Below are 25,406 nucleotides of genomic sequence, written 5' to 3' on the forward strand. Positions count from 1 at the left end.
GTTAGATATTCAAGGAGTTGTGTAATTGAGAGCTCATTGTGAACATGGAATCTTGCAGTAAGAACACCAAATGCAGGGAAAAGGAAGCTACAAGGCCATACTTTATCCTGTCATGTGTATGATTTTATGCAGTGCCTAATACCCTATTTAAGTAAAAAAACAAACTGTTTTTCTATGTTCCCTCCACAAATACTGGATTTCTGCTCAAGGGCCATTATGCATTCTGCAGTATACTCACTACAGGGCACTGTCTTCCTACATCACAGTTGCTCTTCCCCCACTAACGCTTATGAGGCAGGAGGATGACCGAAGGTAAAGCTGAGAAGGTGGTATAGTATAGAATGTCTTGTTTTTCAGAGGTCAAAAGGGGTATGTCCTGCTGGAAAATGAGTGTTGGTCTTGTGAGAATGGAACATAGCATGAGTGGATCTGGCATTGGTTTCAGTTTATCGGGGAGGTGACTCATTTGTCCCAATTTATTTAATAAAATGACACAAATTTATACACAGAAACCCCATGTATACATTTGATTGGCAAAAAAACCATTAAAAACCAAATACCTTATTCTTAGTTTTTACATATTTCAGCTTCGGGTTTGGATCTATTTGAAGGAGACATTAAGATTAATGAGGTGAGCAAGTTCCAGTTCTATTTCCTTTTTATAGTTACTTTGTATTCATTTCCTGCACTAAACATTCATATTTTAGTCTAAAAAGATATAAACAGTCTTAAAGAAAACTGCCTCTTGAAAACTTACAATTATGAATAGAAAATAAGACCAAATATGATGTAAATTAACTTGTTTGGCGGATGATTACTTACTCACTAGTCTATGCAATTCCATATGTGCACTAACTGTGAAATAATATATTTAGCTTGAGGAATCCATGAATTCAGTAGAACAACTGGACAGCAATTCTGGGACACATTAATATTAAAAAAAAAATACTTATTTACTAATACACTGATTTTTAAATTACTGCACAATTTTTCTCTCTGATTAACTAACCAATTAGCACACATGTAGTGTATCTTGAAATCGGCCTCACTATATCTTAGCATTTAGTCTGGGGGAGATGTATGTGGGGGCACTTTTCTACACTAAGGGGCATATTCAATTGTCGCAGGTTTCCGCAGCGTTAAAACTACTACCGTTAGTTAGCTGGATATCAGCTTGCGGCTCAGGGAGCTGCGGGCTGAAATCCAGCGAGAAAACTACCGTAATAATGTTTTTTCTGTGCACTATAACCGTAATAACGGTAATAGTACGCTGAGAGCGAGATTTTCGGCGTGAAAAGAAAAGACAAGTTATCTTTTGATGAGCCCATATTTCATCTGACTCTTGTGAGTACCCCACCATAGGGGGTGTCTACATATAAGAGAAGATCTTCTGTGTCTATTGAACTATTTATTTATTTTTTATTTTTTATTTTTTGTTATATATATTAATTGGACTGTATTACACTATATTGTCCTTTTTTTCTCTGTTCCATGATCACATGAATACTTATGAGAAATAAGAATCGGAGGGTGATCATCACCAAATTTAAGTATTATCTTTATTATTTATTTAGAAAGAATATTTATAAGCACCTGTAGGTCTTCATATTATTGTAATTTGTCTATGAATTGTTGGGAAGTTGTGTATATTCCCTTTGAATTCCAGCGAGCGGCTGTTAAAAGTGAAGCGCTATTTGGATTTCACATTCCGTTTTTAAAATGTAATTTATTGTTTTTGCTTATATTTGTTAATATTATTTGATTATCTTACAACATTAAATCTGTATATATAACTATATTGTTTTCTCCCAACAGAAAAATGCAAGAAATTCAATAAATGGAGACAAATACAGATGGCCTCTCACAGTCCCATACTACTTAGAAGATAGTCTTGGTATGAACTACAGTATTTCTTTCCTTTGTGTTTCTTGGGCATCTTAGAATAAATGATCTATATTACTAACCCTGAGAAGTATTTTGCAAAGAAAAAGAAGAAAGGCCACTGCAGGGAACGAGACGTGTGCATTATATTAGGACATTGCTCTCAAATTTTATCTAGTTAGGGAGTATCTGCTCTATAAATGATTACATTTCTGTATGGTAAATATCTGCTATATGTGACCTGCTCATTAACTAACACACAGATATTGCATTCATATAAAGAAACTCACACAGCATTAACAATAAAAACATACACACACATACAGGTACACTCGGTAAAAGAGAAAAACCCAGCATATTGAAAGCAAGTGCTTCTACACATGCGTGGTTCATGCATTAATTAAGCAATTAACATCTCGGCGGGCAGATAAGTGAGCCAATCCTGGCTCACCTCTGGCCGTTTGAATTGTTGGCACCGCGTCAAGCCAATCAGGGCTTGCGGCGACGCAGAGTGTCGTCAGCACGCTGGCAGCCATTTAAGCTGCCGGGGGCTACCATTTTCAGTTCAGTACGGCGGCTGAGCTGACGAAAAAGGACGTTGTGGAACGTCCAGAAGCAAAGAAGTCTTGGACACCGGCAGAAGTGGCAGAGAGCCCTTGTAAGGGCTAGGAGCTACCCTGCCATGAGAAGACGATTGAGAAGATGGCGCGGCAAGAGAATAAGACAGCATGCAAGTCAGAAGATGCCGACATCAAGGAAAAGAAGAGGTAATTGGCGGGGAGCCCATGTAAGGGCTAAGAGCGCCAGCCAAGAAGTCAGCAGGGAGCAGCACGCAAAAAAGAAGAGAAGAGGCGCCACCGGTTGAAGGGCCTGGAAGACCCGAAGCCGGAGCAAGTGGAGTATCCTGCACGTAGCAGGTGAGGATAGAATACTCTTAGGTCGGGCACAAGGCCCGTGGACGTCATTCAAGCACAAGGCCCGTGGTACCATAGTGGACATAAGGCCCTGGCACAGTTAGGGTATCGGTAGGGATTATCTGGTCACTAGGCCTCATAAGTAGCTGCACTCTAAGTCCATAGTTAGGTAAGAGGGCACAAGACCCTTAGATTAGACTAGGCACAAGGCCCTTAGAGTGAGGCAGGGCACAAGGCCCCTAGTCAGTTTATGGCACAAGGCTCTTATTTAGCTCTGGGCATAAGGCCCATTAGTTTCAGGGCATAACGCCTTTTAGTTCATAGGGCACAAGGCCCTTAGTCAGTTTAGGGCAGAAGGCCCTTAGCAGAGAGGACGCTAGGTCCTGTATTGATAGAATGAAAATAGGACTGGCGCTAGTAACTGATATAAATAACCAAAGTTATTTATATCAGTCACCTCTTTGTCTGTTTTACCCAGTTTGTTTATTAGTTTATTATGTTTGTCCCCAATTGTAAAGCGCTACGGAATATGTTGGCGCTATATAAATAAATGATGATGATGATGAATGAAAAAAGTTCATTCATATAGTGCTCAGCATCAATTGAAAGCGTCTTTCATGTGTGTTTTAACATTCCCCAGCAGATGAACTAGTTCAGACCAACAAACTCAGATGTCACAAAGTTCCTTGTATGTCCTCAAAGTAGTGTATGAAAAATTATAAAAGAGAAAAAACAATCATAATGCAATCTCATTTGGACAAATTGCTATGTTCCGTTTTCCCTGTAAATTTAGCATGCAACACCACAGTGTCTTAAGTGAAAACTCCAAAATGTCCCCATTAGGATATGCACTTACACACGCTTAGACGGTATTCAGCATATAGTATGATCTTTTTTTCCTCATCCTTCATTCGTATCAGTCCTCTCTCTTCCAGTGCATACATATAGTTCACATATAGTTATGCAAGTATGTGAGGAGAAAAAATATGCTAATGGTGCATTACCTTTTCTATGCAAAAGTTTTTATTACAACAAAAGTAAAATATATAAAATACAAAAAGTATTTAAACATACACCCATAAATAAATCTCAGCACATCCCGCTGTGGGTGGCCTCTTACCCCGCACCAGATGGTATAAGCGTCTGTAATATCATAGTAGAGAGCCGTCACTCCACTGGCCCAGATTACGGGGGAAGAGATTCTACAGAGTGGGTGTGATACCCCTCCAACGCGTTTCGACACTAAGATCTTTGTCAAGGCTGTCAGGGTTGTGACCACTTCCTCTATTTACACCTAAGTGAATCAATCATTACTTATAATGCGTTAACTATACCTGTGTGTGTTCTGGCAGTAAACGTCTACCTGCCATACCAATTCACACCTCATTTACTTCAATCTGCACCCCCAGTACCTAAGAGGCCCTCTTAATCATTTAAAATAAGCTGTCACATAAATTCCATGAAAAAACAGAAAAAAACATATGCTAGGTCCTGTATTGTTAGGATGGCTCTAGACCCTGACAAGGTAGAAGGGCATTAGACCCTTGTGGTTAGAGGGACCGTATGTCCCAGTTGTTAGCAGGGCAGTAGGCCCTTATAGTTAATAGTAGGTGATAGGCCTTGGTTTAGCATGGCGCTAGGTCCTTGGTGGTGTAGGGGACACTTGGTCCCTTGATAGTTAAATGTTTAAGTTGCTGTGAGTGGCATTTAAGGCCCCTCTACCTGTCCGAAAGGGCATCTAAAGTCCTGAGCCCCAAGACAAGGCGGACTTAACAGCCGGGGTTCAGGCCGCGAGCGGAATGTCTGAGTTCGAGCTGATTCCGTTCGAGGAGAAGAAAAGTACGGTGCATCTCGTAGTGGTCCCTCAGAAGCGTGTGAGTACCTGGGGTGTCGGGAAGGGGATTGCAGTTTGTGTGACTCTTTCTCCCCTAGCACCCGTTACAGCCAAGACAGATGAACTTGCTAGTGTTTCATCACCAATGATGTCTAAGGTGAGTGATGTTAGTATAGATAGCTGAGGGAAAAAGCATAAGCAACAGTGAATAGATATGCACATTTGATATGTCAGTACTGCAAAAATCAGACATTAGACTACTGAGCAAATGAGGAGGCTTATATGGTCAGTGAATCATCCTTCATCTAATCCATACTTGCCAACATTTTTTTTTCTTTTTCCGGGAGATGCCGGCTGGGACGTGGGCGTGTAGGGGGCGGGGCTGTGAAATCGCGTCATTTTGGCCCCGCCCCCGTGACGGAATGACGCAAATCGCGTCATTTTACAGTGGGGGCGGGGCTAAACGCCGCGATTCCGGGTGAATCGCGGCGTTTAAACTAAATTTTTCCCCCTTCCTATCAGGGAGATTGCCACACTCGTCCGGGAGACTCTCGCAAAATGCGGGAGTCTCCCGGACAATCCGGGAGAGTTGGCAAGTATGATCTAATCACCTGACAATCACTTGGCAAACAGACGAGTGCTTGTGTGGCACCAACCTAGTTTGGGCATAATATGTCGTGATTAGGACAAGCGTCATTATACAAAAGTATCCTGATTATGTAATAAAGTTTATGAATCTCAGCATGGTGCTGTTGGAGATCCCAGAATTTTCCCAAACAGAATTTCTGAAAGATGCAAACCCTGGCACAGGTAGAACGCTACAGCAGAGAACAAATAGAGCAGTTGACTGGACGGTCAGTGTTTCTTATAAAACTTTATAAATTTAACATCACCTTATAGTGAAATTGAAGTTTCAATACGAACAAAGTGATTTCTTTCTGTAAAAAAAAAACTTCCTTTGTATAGGACTGCAGACATTAGAAAAGAGAAATACATATGGGTCTTCATGTAGAGTTTGTCGTAATGCTGACCTTGGCTGTAAGCAGGAAAACAGGAATGAGACAGGGTAATATTAATATAAACTTCTATGTATTGAAAACTGATCACATGGTATGAAATGGCAAAACACAATATTGTATGGCAAATATGCTGGTAAAAAGCAAATGTTCTGGTGTTGAAAAACTTTAGCTTAAAGCCGAGACCTCTAAGGGTCTTTAGCATACAGGTGATGACCGCTAGGTAGAAAAGTAAATCAAGGGTTAAATTCATGAAAGAGGTCCGTACTCAGGTCTGGGAAGGGTGGGAGGACACCGAAGCACCCAGAGGAAACCCACGCAAACACAGGGAGAACATACAAACTCCACACAGATAAGGTCATGGTCAGGATTTGAACTCATGACCCTAGTGCTGTAAGGCAGAAGTTCTAACCACTTAGCCACAGTGCTGCCCCTCTAGCGTTCTGTGTATTTCTGATAGGTACTACTAGCTTTATTTTATTCCGCTGGCTCCGTTGTCCCCTTGCTGATTACTATTGTAACATTCTGCCTGCTGTATTCAGTACAAGCTCCAAGACATCTAAAGGGAATCTTGATATCACATAAAAAAGAGCACAAATTGAAGTGTTGCACCTGTCACCAGAATATGCACAATGTTCGAGTGCTAATGCTAATCATCATCACTACTGTGCAACAACCTTTCAGCACCCACATTAGATATGCTGCCTCTCCAGTCAAAAAAAGTTGTAAGTATAAGATGTGTCAAAAGCTTCCTATGTATACATGTGCAGTAAGAAAATGCATATTTTATGCAAAATAAAACAGACATGCATCCAACTCTACATGAGCTCCATAGTGTATATTGAGAAAACAATGGTTCAAACTCTGTATAGTGGGAATATTGCTCACCTTATAGTGGTGAGCTGTACACAACGCAATTAGCTTACCAACTAAGCACCATTCACTCATGGGTGCACCAAACACTCTTGTGATATGGTCAGTGTTACTTGTTCCAAATACAACTGAGTCTCCTTCTCTCTCCTCCCCACCCCTTCATCACTGTTGACAACCCTACAAACTCTTCTGTCCCCCACATTCAATCTCCTGCTCAATCCTATCGCTTCTATCTTCCTCTTACATGATGCCACCAAAATTCTCATTCATTCTCTAATCATTTCTCCGCTTGATTAATGCAACCTTCTCCCACCTCTCCTGCTTTCTTCTTCTAGTTATAGAGAGTTGCTATACCCCACTTTGCACCTCATTGTCTTGTGGGGCTATTCATAGCCGTGTTGTGTATTGTACTGCATATCTATATTGTATTGTCCTGTAATGCTATGTTCTGTATTGTTGTATGCTCTCTCTATGGCACTGTGGACTCTTTGTGGCACATAAATAAAGCATAATAATAATGACAACCCCACATATTACACTATGTATTTATGCTGTCTACACATTCTACTAAACCTAAAACTGTAAACTGTTTACATTAAAATCTCTATACACACACCACTACCCACCCTACACACATTAGACTCTGTCACCCACTCTCTGCACTAATATCACTAATATTAAATTACCCCCCTCATACACTAGAGATGGACGGGCTCGGTTCCCCGAGAACCGAACCCACCCGAACTTTGCCTATCCGAGTACCGAGCAGGCTCGGTACTCTCACGCCCGCTCGGAATCCAAATCGAGGCTGAACGTCATCGTGACATCGTCGGATCTCTGCGCTCGGTTCTCGCGATAATTGAAATCCATAAATACCCGCCTCCACAACAATCCATCGCCATTTGACAGAGGGATAGAGCAGGGTGTAGTTACAGGCTGATCAGAGCAGGGACAGAGAATATACCTTATTCTTCATCAAATTCTAATAGCTATTCTGATAACAATTGATAGAAAAGAGAGGAGGATAGAGGAGTCTTTTTTTTCAATATTTGGCACTCCAAGTGCTTTGGGGTGTCCCCCATTCTTTTGCATTAATATTTCTGGCTGTCAATAGTACTATTTTTCAGCAGTCTAAAAAAATAATATTTAGCACTCCAAGTGCTTTTGGGGTGTCCCCCATTCTTTTGCATTAATATTTCTGGCTGTCAAAAGTCCTGTTTGTCAGCAGTCTCAAAAAATAATATTTAGCACTCCAAGTGCTTTTGGGGTGTCCCCCATTCTTTTGCATTAATATTTCTGGCTGTCAAAAGTCATATTTGTCAGCAGTATCTAAAACAATTTGTAGCACTACAAGTGCTTTGGGCTCATAATGGATTCAAAGCAGTCCACATATGAGCAGAATGAGCAACCAGGTTCTGTCACCAGTCCTGATGGTAGTGTTCCCAGTACGTCATCTGGGAAAGGCGATGTCAAACTACACAGTCTTTTGAAATCAGTCAAAAAAACACACACCCAAAATTTTTTTACCGTGTTGAAGCGAAAAAGAAGTGTAACTGAGGAAAAGTTAAGTGGCGATAAAAAAAAAATTGCCAACATGCCATTCTACACACGCAGTGGCTAAGAGAGAATGAGGCTTTCACCTTTGTCTATTAGTGGCAGATCAAAAAATTTTACCGAGCCTACAAGTGGTGCACAACTACTGTTATGCGTCAAAGCCGAGCTGCAAGATAACAGTAAGGCATTAGAGGATAATGTTTGTTCTGAATCACAAATGACACCAATCCCTGTGGAGAGTCCATCCAACAGTGGGATGTCTAATCGTGAGCATTCTGTTAGTGTATAAAGAGGGACCCTTTCAGCAGTTCTGCTGATGTGTGCCTGAACAGCCCGAGTGTATACACAAATTGAGGATGCCACTTTGGAAATAGAAGAGGATGAGGGGGAGATTTGTGTAGGCGACGAGGGCGCTAATGAGGATGTTGATGAGGATGAGGTTGTTTGTGTCAGTCCTGCACCAGTGGCAGCAGTTCTGGCACGTGACAAGAAAAAGGCCATTGTCATGCCAGGCCATAAAACAAAAAAATCCACTTCTAATGTGTGGAATTATTTCTACCCCAATCCAGACAACAACTGTATAGCCATTTGTAGTGTATGTCAAGCCACAGTCAGTCGAGGGAGGGACCTTAACCATCTTGGAACCTCATCTATGTTACGCCATTTGACAAGTGTTCATGGCAGAGTGTTGGGAAAAGCTGAAAGTTCTTCCAAAAAAATTACAAGCACTCCATCATCAGCTAGGACCCTCCGCTCACCGACATCCCGACGGCTACAAAATACACCCACAACACTATCCTCATCAATATCCTCAGTAGCGCTCAGAGTTAGCCCTGCATCCCACTTATTAAGGCTGGATGACTCCTGCACTATTATTGATTCCTGTTAGTGTTAGATCTGCGTCCAATCTCCACAATAAACGCAGCTGATTTTTCACAGTTAATTGAGGTTTTGTGTCCACGTTACAGAATTCCATTGCGACACCATTTTTCCCGTAAAGCTATTCCACAAGTATACGTAAAAGTGTGTAGAAATGTAGAGATTGCGCTGAAAAATGCCATTCTGCCCACTGTCCACTTAACCACAGATATGTGGACAAGTGGAAGTGGTCAAACCAAAGACTTTATGACTGTGACAGCCCATTGGGTTGGTCATTCACCTTCACCAGCAGGAACAGCAGCAGCATGTACACCACTACGTAACATTTGATGTGATTGATACATGGCTTATACCACTTGGACTCTCCCCAGGATATGTCATTTCTGATAACGCCAACAATATAGTGCGAGCATTACAGCTGGGTGATTTCCAGCACATTCCCTGCTTTGCTCACACCATCAACTTGGTGGTGCAGAGCTTCCTACGAAATAACCGTAAGGTGCAGGAGATGCTTTCGGTGGCCCGTAAGATTTCAGGCCATTTCAGGCATTCGGCCACAGCATGTAGGAGATTGCAGCAGCTCCAAGAGCAGTTTAACTTGCCCTGCCACCAACTTAAGCAGGAGGTGGTAACTAGGTGGAATTCCACCCTGTACATGCTGCAGAGGATGGGGGAACAGCGCAAAGCCATCCAAGTGTATTGCACATGTCATGACATTGGTAAAGGAGGGGGCATGTATTTCACTCTTGCACAGTGGGGAATCCTTTCAGTGCTGTGCAAGGTGCTGAAACCATTTGAAGTTGTGAAGTGAGTGCAGATTCTGCTAGTTTAAGCCAAGTAATTCATTTAATTAGACTATTGGAAAAGCAGCTTGAGAAACTGAAGGAGGAGATGAAAGCAAGCAATTCCGCAAAGTATGTTGGCCTTGTCGATCAAGTACTTAATTCGCTTCACAATGATCCTCGAGTTATTAAGATCTTGAGCTCGGATCAGTACGTTTTGGCCACTGTGCTTGATCCAATTTTTAAGACCTACATTGAGTCTTTGCTTCAAAATGAACAAGATGTGAACTTTTGCAAGGAGCTATTGCTCAGCAAGTTGTCCGCTGAACTGGGTCCTGGTTTGACGACATGTCCTCCTTCAGTTTCTCAAGCAGCTGCTGCTTGTAAAAAATTTAATTTTCCAAAAAAAAGCAGGGAGGACGCAGAAGGCAGACCAGAACAGTTTAACATCTGGGGGTAAATGTATGAATCTCCGGATTCTTCATCTCCGGCGTGTTCAGCCTCTTCAGCGCTTAAATTTAAAGCTGCGCTGCATTGTAAAGGGAAGTTTCCCTTTACAATGCTGCGCCGCTTTAAATTTAAGCGCTGAAGAGGCTGAACACGCCGGAGATGAAGAATCCGGAGATTCATACATATACCCCCTGGGCTGGTTTGAAGGATTTTTCAAAAAAATGTGTGACCTTGCCCATAACTCTATCCAATATGAGTATTAACATACAAAGGATGGTGGAGGATTACTTTCAAGGGGTAATTGATATGGAAATGTCAGACAGTCCCTTTCCTTACTGGGAAGAAAAGCAGGCCATTTGGAAACCCATGTACAAACTTGCTTTGCAATACTTAAGCTGCCCACCCTCCAGTGTGTATTCTGAATGAGTGTTCAGCACAGCAGGGAACTTAGTCAGTGATTGCCGTAGAAGGATACTTCCCAAAAATGTGGAGAAAATGATGTTTATAAAAATGAACTACATCTTCCACGAGGAAGGCCTTCACCATCCAAAACATCCAAGCACTGACTGTTCTCTAATGGCGGATTCAAGCGGCGATGAATTGATAGTCTGTGATGATGACGTACACACTGATGAGGGTGAGGATGAAGCTGAAGATGATGACGATAACATCTTTTTAAAACTTTCTATGTAAGTGTAGGGTGCAATCTACCCCCAAAGAGGAAAGGGACTTGGGGCATTTCCATATCACGTACCGTCTTGAAAGGCTTCTGTTTGGGCAATTTATCCTTAAGGGTAGGGTGTCATACACAGAGTGACCCCAAACTGTCTTTGTCCATTTCTCTTAATATTGTACAGTCTATAACGGCTGAATTTTTTTGTATTTTATACAAGTGGAGGGGGGCCTAGAGAGACCGAAACCAAACTGGCTTTCTCCATTTCAATTAATATTGTACAGTCTATAATGGGTGAATTTTTTGGTTTTTTATACAAGTGGAGGGGGGCCTAGAGAGACCGAAACCAAACTGGCTTTCTCCATTTCAATTAATATTGTACAGTCTATAATGGGTGAATTTTTTGGTTTTTTATACAAGTGGAGGGGGGCCTAGAGAGACCGAAACCAAACTGGCTTTCTCCATTTCAATTAATATTGTACAGTCTATAACGGCTGCATTTTTTTGTATTTTCTACAAATGGAGGGGGGCCTAAAGAGACAGAAACCAAACTGGCTTTGTCCATTTCTTTACATATTTAAGTGTAAGTGTAGGGTGTAATATACATCCAAAGACGATGGCTGCATTGCCAATATTCATAGATGGAGAGGAAGACAATCTGGTCTGTGTGTAGAATTAATGAAGGCCTACTAGGAATTAAACAGTTTTTTGGATAATTTATTAGCTTTACAATTACATTACTTATCCAAGAAACAGGTGTAGCACTAAATTTGGTAATTTTAGGCCCAAAAACATTGATTTTTAAACAAAATAGCAAAACAAAACCAAACAAAACCAAAACCAAAACACGCAATCACGGTTTGGCAAAACCAAAATCAAAACCAAAACACGACGGTAATCCAGATCCAAAACCAAAATCAAAATATGGGGGTCAGTGAGCATCTCTACCATACACACACACTTTCAACATCAAACTGCTCTGTCAAAAGGAACAAAATGGGTCACTTTTGCTAGTTAATAATATTTGTTGATCTTAAATAGGTTTGGCTATCATAATGGGTATTTGTTTAGTGGGTGATCCTTCATTATGGAAATCGTTTTCTACAAAACAATATTTCAACCAAGAACTGTGAAAAGCTGCACTGCACATCATGTATAGCAGCTTCAGACTAACTGCAGATTTACATTAATAGTTCTGTGCAGCAATGGGCTATATATAAATATGTTGTACTTCATTTTGTAGTAATGTGCATACACACGTGTGTTTGTGTGTATATGTAGTATTTCATGCGATTAAGAGTTAGGGCTAGATTTACTAAGCTGCGGGTTTGAAAAAGTGGGGATGTTGCCTATAGCAACCAATCAGATTCTAGCTGTCATTTTGTAGAAGGTACTAAATAAATGAAAGCTAGAATCTGATTGGTTGCTATAGGCAACATCCCCACTTTTTCAAACCCGCAGCTTAGTAAATCTAGCCCTTAGTGTGCATCAACACTTTATAGTCATTAACAAATCAGAGGTGTTCCAACATTCTGAATGGAGCATTGTTTTTGCTTGCAACATTGTGTTTGTTTCTATAGATCTGGGGAAAACAGTATATCACATATATAATTGCAATTTACTAAACTACACTCCTAGGTTGGCTGTATGGCCAATGCAATACTGATGTATTTGGTTTACTAATTTGCTTAGAAGTTTCATCCACATTGTTTAAGCTTTCCTGTTATGGTATTTTTTACATTGAAACTGCTTTTAAAAGTCTGTTTTATCCCTCAAAGAAATGAATGCCAAAGGTATTATACTGAAAGCATTTGAACGGTATAGGCTAAAAACATGTATCAATTTTACTCCATGGAATGGTGAACAACACTATATATCAGTATTTAAAGATAAAGGGTAAGTACTATTATATACACATATATACCTACATATTTTATTTTGTAATTTTCATCTTAGTGCTAAAATGAAATTATGTGTGATTATGCTGACCTGCCTCCTATCTTCTAAACCTGATTACTCCCAGTCTGTTGCAGTTACTTAAAGAGTGAAATGTCCTAGGTTATATGCTATCCTGCCCCAAAGGTGTAGTACTGACGTGCATTCAGTATCATCTTGAGCAAAGCAAGTTTAACATGTTGTTGCCTCTAGAGGAGACACTACTGGTGCCCCTGGCCATGCCACTAAGATAGAAATTGCAGACTATATACCAAAACAAGTTAAGGTGAATGAGTTAGAAGTAGTGTACTTGATGATACAGGCTTATCCTCCAATTGCCTATGGAAGTGCATTGTTTACTGTAAATGGTCAAGTAGATAAAGCTGTTTACAAACAAGTAACATTTTCTTACAAGTACACCTCATAGAAACATAGAAACATAGAATTTGATGGCAGATAAGAACCACTTGTCTGCCTATTTTTTATCCAATACCTTAAACCAGACCTGTCCAACCTGCGGCCCTCCAGGTGTTGTGAAACTACAAGCCCCCTGGCATGCTTTGCCAGTAGACAACCTGTTGATAGCTGGAAGGGCATGCTGGGACTTGTAGTTTCACAACATCTGGAGGGCCGCAGGTTGGACAGGCCTGCCTTAAACCATGTTAGATCCTTAGTGCTTTGTATGGATATCCTTATGTCTACCCCAAGCATGTTTAAATTGCTCTACTGTATTAGTCTCTACCACCTCTGATGGGAGGCTATTCAACTTATCCACTACCCTTTCTGTGAAGTAGTTTTTCCTCAAATTTACTTTGAACCTACTTCCCTGCAGTTTCAGTGCATGTCCTCGTCTTCTAATATTTCTCTTCCTGTCACATGTTGGACCCACGGAGCCACTGCTCGGGGTCCAGCGCACTTACCTGCTCACGCTTCCTGAGATTCCTGACTTTTTTGATTAGACCTGGCTTTTATCCCCTCCTCTTCCCATTCATTGGGAGACTAATTATTTCACAGGATATTTAAGGCACCTGTTCCGCAGGTAAGGTGCCTGTTCTTTGAGTCAGCTCTCCCCAGCGCTTAGACATGGCTCCCTCTGCTCTCCTGCTCCTTGGATCGCAGATTATCACTTCTGCCTCCAGCAACTCTGCAGCTATTCACAGTGATCCCTATATCTTCCGGAGACTATCACTCCTATCTCCAGCAACTCTGTAGCTATCCACAGTGGTCTTCACATCAGCCGCAGACTATCGCTCCTGTCTCTAGCAACTGCAGCAATTCACAGTGGTCTCCAGATCCACTGCAGTTTATAGCTCCTTGATTCTAGCTACTCCGCAGCTGTCCTCAGTGGTTTCCATACCTACCACAGACTATCTTACTGGGACTTCTCCTGTCTAAGTTGGATCATCACCTATTCCCAGTCTCTGGGTTTTCTCTATTGGTCTTGTCACTCACTCAGAGGACTGTGACCTGTTGGGATTAGGCCAAAAATCCATACCTTTTAGTGGATATCCCTGGCAAAAACCATCTGCCTCGTTAGACGCCGCACCTCTGGGCTGGGTAACACCTAGCCAGACAGGCCTCAAGGATCCGATCATCACAGTGATTCTGACACTTTCTTTGAAGAATGTTTCCCTCCTGTTCCTTGTTAAGACCCTTGATATATTTGAAAGTTTCTATCATGGCAGCACAGTGGCTAAGTGGTTAGCACTTCTGCCTCACAGCACTGGGGTCATGAGTTCAATTCCTGACCATGACCTTATCTGTGTTGAGTTTGTATGTTGTCCCCGTCTTTGCATGGGTTTCCTCCGGGTGCTCCGGTTTCCTTCCACACTCCAAAAACATACTAGTAGGTTAATTGGCTGCTATCAAATTCTCTCTTTCTCTTTCTCTTTTTCTCTCTCTCTCTCCCCTCCAGAATTGAACACAGTATTCTAGATGAGGCCATAATAATAAGAGTGGCCTTATTAGTACTTTATTTCTGCTACTGATTCCTCTCCCTATGTAACCAAGCATCTGACTTGCATTTCTCATTGCTTTGTTACAATGCTTACCTGTCTTTAAGTCACCTGATAGTTACTATAAATCTCTGTTTTCTATCCTGCAACCAAGATCTTAGCCATTCAACTATCTTAGATCCAATCCCAAGCATTCGAGTTTATTATTTAACAGTCTGCGATGTGGGACAGTGAGGGAAGCCTTACTAAAATCTAAATAAGCAACATGTCACTCACCGGACTATGAGTGCTTCTTCCCGTATGTTTAGGAACCGTGGCCGTCCACCATCCTGAGGGTCTGCGCATGCGCAGCCCTTTCAAACCCTTCAGTACCTGTTCCTTTAACTTAATTGGCAGATCAGGCAACACTCCCTATATTAAGCACCTGTGGTCAATACCACGTTGCCTGATCTTGGAGTCCTATTCCCCATGAGCCTCTGAAGGTGTTCCTGTGTTTCCTCGTGTATTCAGCGCTGCTGATTCCTGTGGTTTCCAGACCACTTCTACTCCTGTGGTTTCCAGACCACTTCAACCCTCCTGTGTTTCATCGTGACTGTTAGCTGATTCCTATCCGCTGCCTCCGTGCACTACAGTCTTCAGACCACTTCAACTCTGCTGTGTTTCATCGTGACTGTTAGCTGATTCCTATCCGCTGCCTCCGTGCACTACAGTCTTCAGACCACTTCAACTCTGCTGTGTTTCATCGTGACTGTTAGCTGATTCCTATCCGCTGCCTCCGTGCACTACAGTCTTCAGACCACTTCAACTCTGCTGTGTTTCATCGTGACTGTTAGCTGATTCCTATCCGCTGCCTACGTGCACTACAGTCTTCAGACCACTTCAACTCTCCTGTGTTTCATCGTGACTGTTAGCTGATTCCTATCCGCTGCCTCCGTGCACTACAGTCTTCAATCTACTTCAACTCTCCTGTGTTTCATCGTGACTGTTTGGCTGATTCCTATCCGCTGCCTCCGTGCGCTTCAGTCTTCAGTTCATATCAACTCTCCCGTGTTTTCCTCGAGACTGCTACAACTGATTCCTATCCGCTGCTCTCCGTGCTCAACAGTTCCAGCTCAGCTCTGTTCTCCCGTGTTTCATCGTGGCTGCACCTGCTGGTTGCTATCCGCTACCTCCGTGTACCTGCAGAGTCCTGCTGGCTGCTACTCCTCAGTTCTACTCATGTCTACAACAGCTGATCCGCTCTCCGTGCTTCTCAGTGTTCCTGCTGGTCTCTACTCGCCAGTCTGCATCGGATCTGCGCCTCACTGCTTTCATCTCGTCGAGACCATCGCTACTCTTCAGGGTCCTCCAGGAGTCCAGTTCTACATACTACTGCTTCCTGAGTATTTGTTCCCCTGCTGGTCTACCTACCTGTGCGCTGCACCTACTTGATTACCACTTTACCCTCCAGGGACTTCGCATCCTGCCGGCCTCCAGCCGTTCAGGTATCTCTGCACTCCTGTCTGACAGCCTGCTCCTGAATCACGGTATGCATACTTCTCATTGACTGTGCTGGTGTATTGCATATCTTGCTGGACTGAGTTTGTTCTCCTCTGGAGTTTACTATCCGCTGAGACTATTGCCTTCATTGACTGTGTTATCTTTTGCCCGGATTGTTTCAGTGACTTTCTATTATTGTAGTGCTGTTCAGTCATTACTATATTGTGCATGTTATTGTGGATCAAGTTCAAGGTGCCCGTGTATCCTCTGTATTGCAGTCTCTCCCCGTGCTCCTCCTCACATATATATTCAGTGGTACAACTTGCTAGAGGCAGACCACTGATCCCTGTTTCCTGTGTCACCTGTTCCAGTATCCTCTCACATAGCAGTGGTACAACTTGCTAACGCAGACCACTGACTCCCCGGATACCTCCACTTGGATTCCATTCCTTCACACCGACAGCGGTACAACTTGCTATCCGCAGACCGCTGACTCTCATCACCTCCTCATTTCTGTTGGACATTCCTCCTCACTATAGCAGTGGTACAACTTGCTACCGCAGACCACTGACTACCCTCACGTGTCCTTTGTCCATACAGTTCCTTGTGTATTACTACATCTATATTACCAGTGCTGCTAGTCATAGACTTTCCTGAGCATCTCTATCATCTGCTATCTCCTGTTCCGTGATCACCCTGCTACCAGAGTACCATATTACCATCTATACTGCTCTGGTAAGCCTATCACCTGGTGATCCCTGGGTAAAGACTCCTAGTGCCCGTGACAGTAAGATCAGGCCATGACAGACCCAGATACGGAACCTACAGCCAAAGAGATGCTGCAGCATCTGGTCACCCGTGTGGAGCAACAGGATGCTCGCCAACAGCTGTTACTTCAATGTTACCAGTCGTTAGCCTCCCAAGGACCATCTGGACAGCCTGTTACAGCTAATGTTGAAGCTCCTGTGCTTTCCTCCGTTTCCCCAGTGCCATCCCAGGTGTCTACAGCTCCCACGCTTCACCTGCCTACTCCGTCAAAGTACGATGGAGACCCCAAAACTTGTAGGGGTTTTCTCAACCAATGCTCAGTTCATTTTGAGCTCCAACCTCAAAATTTTTCTACCCATCGTTCCAGAGTGGCCTATCTTATCTCATTGTTCTCTGGACAAGCTCTGGCTTGGGCCTCCCCTCTGTGGGAGAGAAACGATCCTATATTACAAGATAGTGCCAAATTCATCTCTACGTTCCGAAGTGTGTTCGATGAACCAGGTCGTGTGACCTCCGCTGCTTCCAGCATTCTTCATTTACGTCAGGGTTCTCATACAGTAGGCCAGTACGTCATTCAATTTAGGATATTAGCCTCTGAACTTCAGTGGAACACTGAAGCATTAATTGCCGCCTTCTGGCGGGGCTCTCCGATAAAATTAAAGATGCACTGACTACCCAAGAGCTTCCTACGTCATTAGAAGATTTGATCTCTCTTTGCCATCGTGTAGACATGAGGTTTCGTGAAAGAGAATCTGAGAAAACAACTTCAGTTAAAGCACCTCTTCGCTCAACCCCTCAATTTCGTCCAGCTTCACCTTCTGTGATTCCCATGGAGATAGGACTTTCCAAATTATCTTTAGAAGAGAGGAAACGAAGAGTAAAGAATAGACTTTGTATCTATTGTGCTGATTCCACACATATGCTCAGTTCTTGCCCTAAGAAATCGGGAAATGCCAGGCCCTAACTAGTTCTGGAGAGGTGAAGTTAGGGTCCCTGGAGTCCTCTCCATCTTCTACGAAACTAAAAGTCTGCGCTTTTGATGTTACGATTTCCTTTGCTACCAAATCCTTTGAGTCTCAGGCACTGATTGATTCTGGAGCAGCAGGAAATTTCATTTCTAAATCCCTAGTGAATCAATGGTCCCTACCAGTGATTACTTTGAAAACACCGATTACTGTGACTGCTATAGATGGATCACGTCTCATCAATGGTCTCATCACCCAGAGTACGTCTCCAGTAACGCTTCAGATTGGTGTGCTACACCATGAAGAGATTTCGTTTTTAATTCTTCCTGTTACGACAAGTCCGATTGTCTTAGGCCTTCCATGGCTTCAATGTCATTCTCCCCAGATTGACTGGCGCACTCCTCAAGTTACGTCTTGGGGAGCTGAATGTCATCATCGTTGTCTTTCGCAAGTCATTCCTCTTAAAGTACAGCAATCTTCCATCTCATCTTCCTCACCGGGGCTCCCCCCTCAGTATGCTTCATTTGCCGATGTTTTTGATAAAGCTCAGTCTGAACGTCTTCCTCCTCATCGTTCTTGGGATTGTCCGATCGATCTTCTACCTGGCAAGACTCCTCCTAGGGGTCGGGTCTATCCACTCTCGTTACCTGAAACTCAAGCTACATCTGAGTACATCCAGGAGAATCTCCAGCGAGGGTTTATTCGACCTTCCACCTCTCCCGCTGGAGCCGGGTTCTTCTTCGTAAAAAAGAAGGATGGATCACTACGCCCCTGCATAGATTTTCGTGGACTCAATGCCATTACTATTAAGAATCGGTATCCCATTCCGTTGATCACTGAGTTATTTGATCGCATCAAGGGAGCTCGGATCTTTACCAAGTTGGATCTTCGTGGTGCCTATAATTTAATGAGAATCCGGTCCGGTGACGAATGGAAGACAGCGTTCAACACCAGAGATGGGCATTATGAATATCTAGTAATGCCTTTCGGGTTGTGCAATGCCCCCGCTGTTTTCCAAGGTTTCGTTAATGAGATCTTTCGGGACTTGTTAAATGTATGTGTCGTTGTCTACCTGGACGACATATTGATCTTTTCACAGGACCTGCCTTCTCATCACCAACATGTGGCAGAGGTCCTTTCCAGACTCCGGAAAAATTCATTATTCTGCAAACTAGAAAAATGTTCATTCGAATTGCCCCAGATTCCATTTTTGGGGTATATTGTTTCCGGAGTTGGCCTAAAAATGGATCCAGAAAAGGTGAATGCTGTATTACATTGGCCCCAGCCAACTACTCTTCGTGCTATCCAGCGTTTTTTAGGTTTTGCCAATTACTATAGACGCTTCATTCAAGATTTCTCATCCATTGCATCTCCTATTGTGGCCCTGACTCGTAAAGGGGCCAATACTAAGCAATGGTCATCCGAGGCCCTCCAAGCCTTTCAAATTCATAAAGAGTCCTTCTCCTCTGCTCCCATTCTTCGACAGCCTGATGTGACACGTCCCTTCTTCCTAGAAGTAGATGCCTCTAATGTGGGCTTAGGAGCCATTCTCTCCCAACGTTCGGAGCAACAAACATTCCATCCTTGTGCCTTTTACTCTCGGGGTCTCCTGCCTGCAGAGAAAAATTACACGATCGGGGACAAGGAGTTGCTGGCTATCAAAGTTGCATTAGAGGAGTGGAGATACTTATTGGAAGGAGCTCGTCACGCTGTGACGATTTTCACGGACCATAAGAACCTGTCATACCTACAGTCTGCCCAATGCTTGAATCCTCGTCAAGCAAGATGGTCTCTTTTCTTTTCCCGTTTCGAATTAATCATAACCTTCAAACCAGCTGCCAAGAACAAGAAAGCTGACGCTCTATCTCGAGCTTTTGTGACGTCCTCTGACGTTGAAGAGGTTTCCAACCATTCTATACTAGACCCCAAATGTATCTCGCTGGCTGCTTCTTCCACCAAAGTGCTACCATTTGGGAAGACCCTCGTGCCTCCTACTCTTAGGAGGAAAATCCTTTCGTGGTTCCATTCTTCTCGTTTTTCTGGACATGCTGGTGAACGCAAGACCTTTGAGATTCTCGCTCGAAGTTATTGGTGGCCCTCGATGAGGAGAGACGTCAAAGAGTTTGTTGCTTCTTGTGAATTATGTTCTCAGTTTATATCCTCCCGCAGAACTCCAGCAGGGTTGCTGCAACCACTACCCATTCCGTCCAAGCCCTGGACCCATATTAGTATCGACTTTGTTACTGATCTGCCATCTAGTAAAAATTGTAATACTATTTGGGTAGTGGTAGACAGATTTTCGAAGATGGCTCATTTTGTCCCTTTGTCTGGTTTGCCTTCCTCGTCTACTCTGGCTGAACATTTCGTTAAAGAAATCTTTCGTATCCATGGATGTCCGTCTGAGATTGTGTCAGATAGAGGAGTACAATTCGTTTCCAGATTCTGGCGGGCCCTTTGTAAAACCTTGGGCATACGATTAGCACTCTCATCTTCTTACCATCCGCAATCAAACGGACAAACTGAACGGGTCAATCAAGATCTCGAGACCTTTATAAGGATGTTCTCATCAGCCAATCAAGACAACTGGGTAGAATTGCTTCCTTGGGCTGAATTCGCCCATAACAACATGTACCATGAGTCATCGTCCAAAACTCCATTCTTTGTGGTTTACGGTCACCATCCGTCTTTTCTGGAATTTCCTGCCCTCCCTCCCACCCAAGTTCCTGCTGTAGAGACTGTTTGTCAGACCTTCAAAAATATCTGGTCTCAGGTCAAAACCTGTTTAAAGAAGACATCTGCCAAATATAAGTCTTTCGCAGATAAGAAGAGGCGGGCTATTCCACCACTAAAAATTGGAGATCGTGTCTGGTTATCTACCAAAAATATTCGTTTGAAGGTCCCATCTATGAAATTCGCTCCTCGTTTTATTGGTCCATATAGGATCATTCAAGTGATAAATCCAGTTTGTGTCAAACTTCTACTTCCTAAGAACCTTCGTATTTCCAATGCCTTCCATGTGTCCTTGCTCAAACCTCTCATCATCAACCGTTTCTCGGCTCCTCCTTCAGCACCTCAGCCAGTTCAAGTTCATCAGGAGGAAGATTTCGAGATTACTCATGTATTAGACGCAAAAATTTCGCGAGGAGTTCTCCGTTTCCTCGTTCATTGGAAGGGCTTTGGTCCTGAGGAACGTTCATGGATCAAAGCTGAAGATCTCAACGCCCCAGCTCTTCTTAAGAAGTTTTATTCCAAAAATCCGGACAAGCCCGGTTCCAGGCGTTCTGTGCCCACCTTTAAAAGGGGGGGTACTGTCACTCACCGGACTGTGAGTGCTTCTTCCCGTATGTTTAGGAACCGTGGCCGTCCACCATCCTGAGGGTCTGCGCATGCGCAGCCCTTTCAAACCCTTCAGTACCTGTTCCTTTAACTTAATTGGCAGATCAGGCAACACTCCCTATATTAAGCACCTGTGGTCAATACCACGTTGCCTGATCTTGGAGTCTCATTCCCCATGAGCCTCTGAAGGTGTTCCTGTGTTTCCTCGTGTATTCAGCGCTGCTGATTTCTGTGGTTTCCAGACCACTTCTACTCCTGTGGTTTCCAGACCACTTCAACCCTCCTGTGTTTCATCGTGACTGTTAGCTGATTCCTATCCGCTGCCTCCGTGCACTACAGTCTTCAGACCACTTCAACTCTGCTGTGTTTCATCGTGACTGTTAGCTGATTCCTATCCGCTGCCTCCGTGCACTACAGTCTTCAGACCACTTCAACTCTGCTGTGTTTCATCGTGACTGTTAGCTGATTCCTATCCGCTGCCTCCGTGCACTACAGTCTTCAGACCACTTCAACTCTGCTGTGTTTCATCGTGACTGTTAGCTGATTCCTATCCGCTGCCTCCGTGCACTACAGTCTTCAGACCACTTCAACTCTGCTGTGTTTTATCATGACTGTTAGCTGATTCCTATCCGCTGCCTCCGTGCACTACAGTCTTCAATCTACTTCAACTCTCCCGTGTTTTCCTCGAGACTGCTACAACTGATTCCTATCCGCTGCTCTCCGTGCTCAACAGTACAGCTCAGCTCTGCTCTCCCGTGTTTCATCGTGGCTGCACCTGCTGGTTGCTATCCGCTACCTCCGTGTACCTGCAGAGTCCTGCTGGCTGCTACTCCTCAGTTCTACTCGTGTCTACAACAGCTGATCCGCTCTCCGTGCTTCTCAGTGTTCCTGCTGGTCTCTACTCGCCAGTCTGCATCGGATCTGCGCCTCACTGCTTTCATCTCGTCGAGACCATCGCTACTCTTCAGGGTCCTCCAGGAGTCCAGTTCTACATACTACTGCTTCCTGAGTATTTGTTCCCCTGCTGGTCTACCTACCTGTGCGCTGCACCTACTTGATTACCGCTTCACCCTCCAGGGACTTTGCATCATGCCGGCCTCCAGCCGTTCAGGTATCTCTGCACTCCTGTCTGACAGCCTGCTCCTGAATCACGGTATGCATACTTCTCATTGACTGTGCTGGTGTATTGCATATCTTGCTGGACTGAGTTTGTTCTCCTCTGGAGTTTACTATCCGCTGAGACTATTGCCATCATTGACTGTGTTATCTTTTGCCCGGATTGTTTCAGTGACTTTCTATTATTGCAGTGCTGTTCAGTCATTACTATATTGTGCATGTTATTGTGGATCAAGTTCAAGGTGCCCGTGTATCCTCTGTATTGCAGTCTCTCCCCGTGCTCCTCCTCACATATATATTCAGTAGTACAACTTGCTAGAGGCAGACCACTGATCCCTGTTTTCTGTGTCACCTGTTCCAGTATCCTCTCACATAGCAGTGGTACAACTTGCTAACGCAGACCACTGACTCCCCGGATACCTCCACTTGGATTCCATTCCTTCACACCGACAGCGGTACAACTTGCTATCCGCAGACCGCTGACTCTCATCACCTCCTCGTTTCTGTTGGACATAACTCCTCACTATAGCAGTGGTACAACTTGCTACCGCAGACCACTGACTACCCTCACGTGTCCTTTGTCCATACAGTTCCTCGTGTATTACTACATCTATATTACCAGTGCTGCTAGTCATAGACTTTCCTGAGCATCTCTATCATCTGCTATCTCCTGTTCCGTGATCACCCTGCTACCAGAGTACCATATTACCATCTATACTGCTCTGGTAAGCCTATCACCTGGTGATCCCTGGGTAAAGACTCCTAGTGCCCGTTACACAACATCTATGCACCCCTCCCCCTTGATATATTTCTTTAGTCACCCAGTTAAAAGTCAATAAGATTTGTTTGACATGATCTCCCCTCAGTAAATCCATGCTGTTTGGGATCTTGTAAGTTCCTTTGATTTGAGCGGTGGTAATTATATTAACGATGTAGATAACATCGACAACGACTTTATGGACAAAATATGTCTGAAAGTGACTTTAACGACATTAAAAAAATCCAGACTTAACTTTTTAATGACAACAGAATTATCTGACTGTGACAGTTCAAAAAAATATCAACAGTTCAAATAGATGGAAAACATCTATTTGGACTGTTGATATTTATTTGGACTGTCATATTCTGTGTGACATATATCTAGCGCCAGGTGATCCATCTTTTTGTTGTATGTATATTTAAGAGGCTGGTCTCCTATTGATGTGATTTGGGCTGCTGTGATATATTGAAGTGCTCTGGGAAATAATTTTTCCCAGAGCACAATACATAAAGAGTTTACAGTCTTGGCCTGCCCCTTATATTGGGCAGAACAGTCACCAAATATTGGGATTGTCCCATTAAAATCAGAACATTTTACAGACTGTCCTGCTCTCTCCTACCTGTTCTTGTCACTTTCACCACCTGTGGCTACAGGTTTCTTTAGTTGCTGCTTGTCTGGATCTTGGAATGTTGGGTGCCCTATTTGGAAAAAAAAATGGGCACATTTAGAAAATTCCAACCAGCCCCAGGGTTAAATCAATAGCACCAATGATTAATAATTAGGCCTTCCTCCAGCCCCAACATTAAAATAATAGTATTCCCATTTAATAAATAAACCTATTTCCCTTCCTCCAAACAGCCCCAGCAATAAATTAATAGTATTTACAATTCATAAATGTACCTATTTCCCGCAACCATCACTGCCATTAAATAATTCATAGTCACATTTAATAAAGATGCCTCATTCTCCCCAAACTCACCTCCACATTCAATAGTGGCCAAACCACCCCATCTTATATTAATAGTCCCCACTGTTAAATTGCCCCACCATCACCCCACAAACAAAATTGCACCCATTAATTAGCCACCACCTACCTCACACTACATTGCCACAAGCCCCCTGTGCCATCACAAACACATACATTACCACAAGCCTCCTGTGCCATCACACACACACACACACACTACCACAAGCCCCCTGTGCCATCACACACACATTACTGTGTCCCTTCATCATCACCATGCTGTGTCCCCTTCTGAACACCATGCGCCCTCCATGTTGCTTTTCCCCCCTTCACCTGACCCCCCTTCATCACACTGTGCCAAGCTGATCCCCCCCCCTTCATCACACTGTGCAATGCTGCTCCCCCCTTCATCACTCTGTGCCCTGCTGCCCCCTCCCCTTCATCACTCTGTGACCTGCTGCCCCTCCCCCTTCATCACATTGTGCCATGCTGCTCCCCCCCTTCATCACACTGTGCCATCCTACCCCCCTCTCCATCATCACTGTGCCATGCTGCTCCCCTCCATCACTCTGTGCCATTCTGCCCCCTTCATCACTCTGTGCCATGCTGCCCCCCCCCACCTTCATCACACTGTGCCATCCTGCCCCCTCTCTCCTTCATCACTGTGCCATGCTGCCCCCCCCCCTTCTTCATCTGTGCCTTTCTGCTTTCCTCCATTCCTTTTCTTATCTTTGTATTGGCTTCTTTCGTCTCTTCTCTTCTCTCTTTTGTCTTCTCTCTTCTTGCTGGGTCCTCTCTGCGCCGCTCCTCACTGAATGTTGGGCGTGACGTGATGACATCACGCCCGACATTCAGTGCTAACGGAGTAGAGAGGAAGGAGGGACTGGCGCCGTGTTCATGTGAGCATGTTTGTTATGTTTTTTTAGTAACCTGCTCCCCCATCAACGAAGAAAGAAGAAAACAAGCAAAAAAAAGACGAAAGAAAAAAAAAAATAGTTTAAAAAAACAACAAAAAAAAACAAATAACAGTAGGCAGTGAGGGCCCAAACAGGGCCCCCTGGCATGTCCGGGCCCAGGTAATTAGTTCCGCCACCCCCCCCCCCCTTTCGGCGGACTTGGGTATGAATTGGTCTTTGTCTTTATAATAAACCATATTGCTTGATGGTCACTGGATCCTAGGTTCTCTCCCCCATTTACATCTGTCACCATTTTTAAGTATTAATTCTAATATTTCGTCTAATATTGCGTCTTTGCGAGTGGGCTCCCTCACCA

General features: G+C 43.7%; 1 protein-coding gene across 1 annotated transcript in view; it reads left to right on the forward strand.

Moving 5' to 3' along the window:
• The first annotated feature begins 302 nt into the window (after nt 1-302).
• Nucleotides 303-25,406, forward strand: part of LOC142159517 (meprin A subunit beta-like) — a 53,477-nt gene continuing 28,373 nt past the window's right edge. The window contains exons 1-4 of the mRNA XM_075214412.1: nt 303-312; nt 588-631; nt 1,816-1,894; nt 12,635-12,752. Coding sequence (XP_075070513.1) covers nt 303-312; nt 588-631; nt 1,816-1,894; nt 12,635-12,752 — 251 coding nt within the window. The remainder of the gene's footprint in view (nt 313-587; nt 632-1,815; nt 1,895-12,634; nt 12,753-25,406) is intronic.

Source organism: Mixophyes fleayi, chromosome 5 (genome assembly GCF_038048845.1).
Source record: "Mixophyes fleayi isolate aMixFle1 chromosome 5, aMixFle1.hap1, whole genome shotgun sequence".
NCBI lineage: Eukaryota > Metazoa > Chordata > Amphibia > Anura > Limnodynastidae > Mixophyes > Mixophyes fleayi.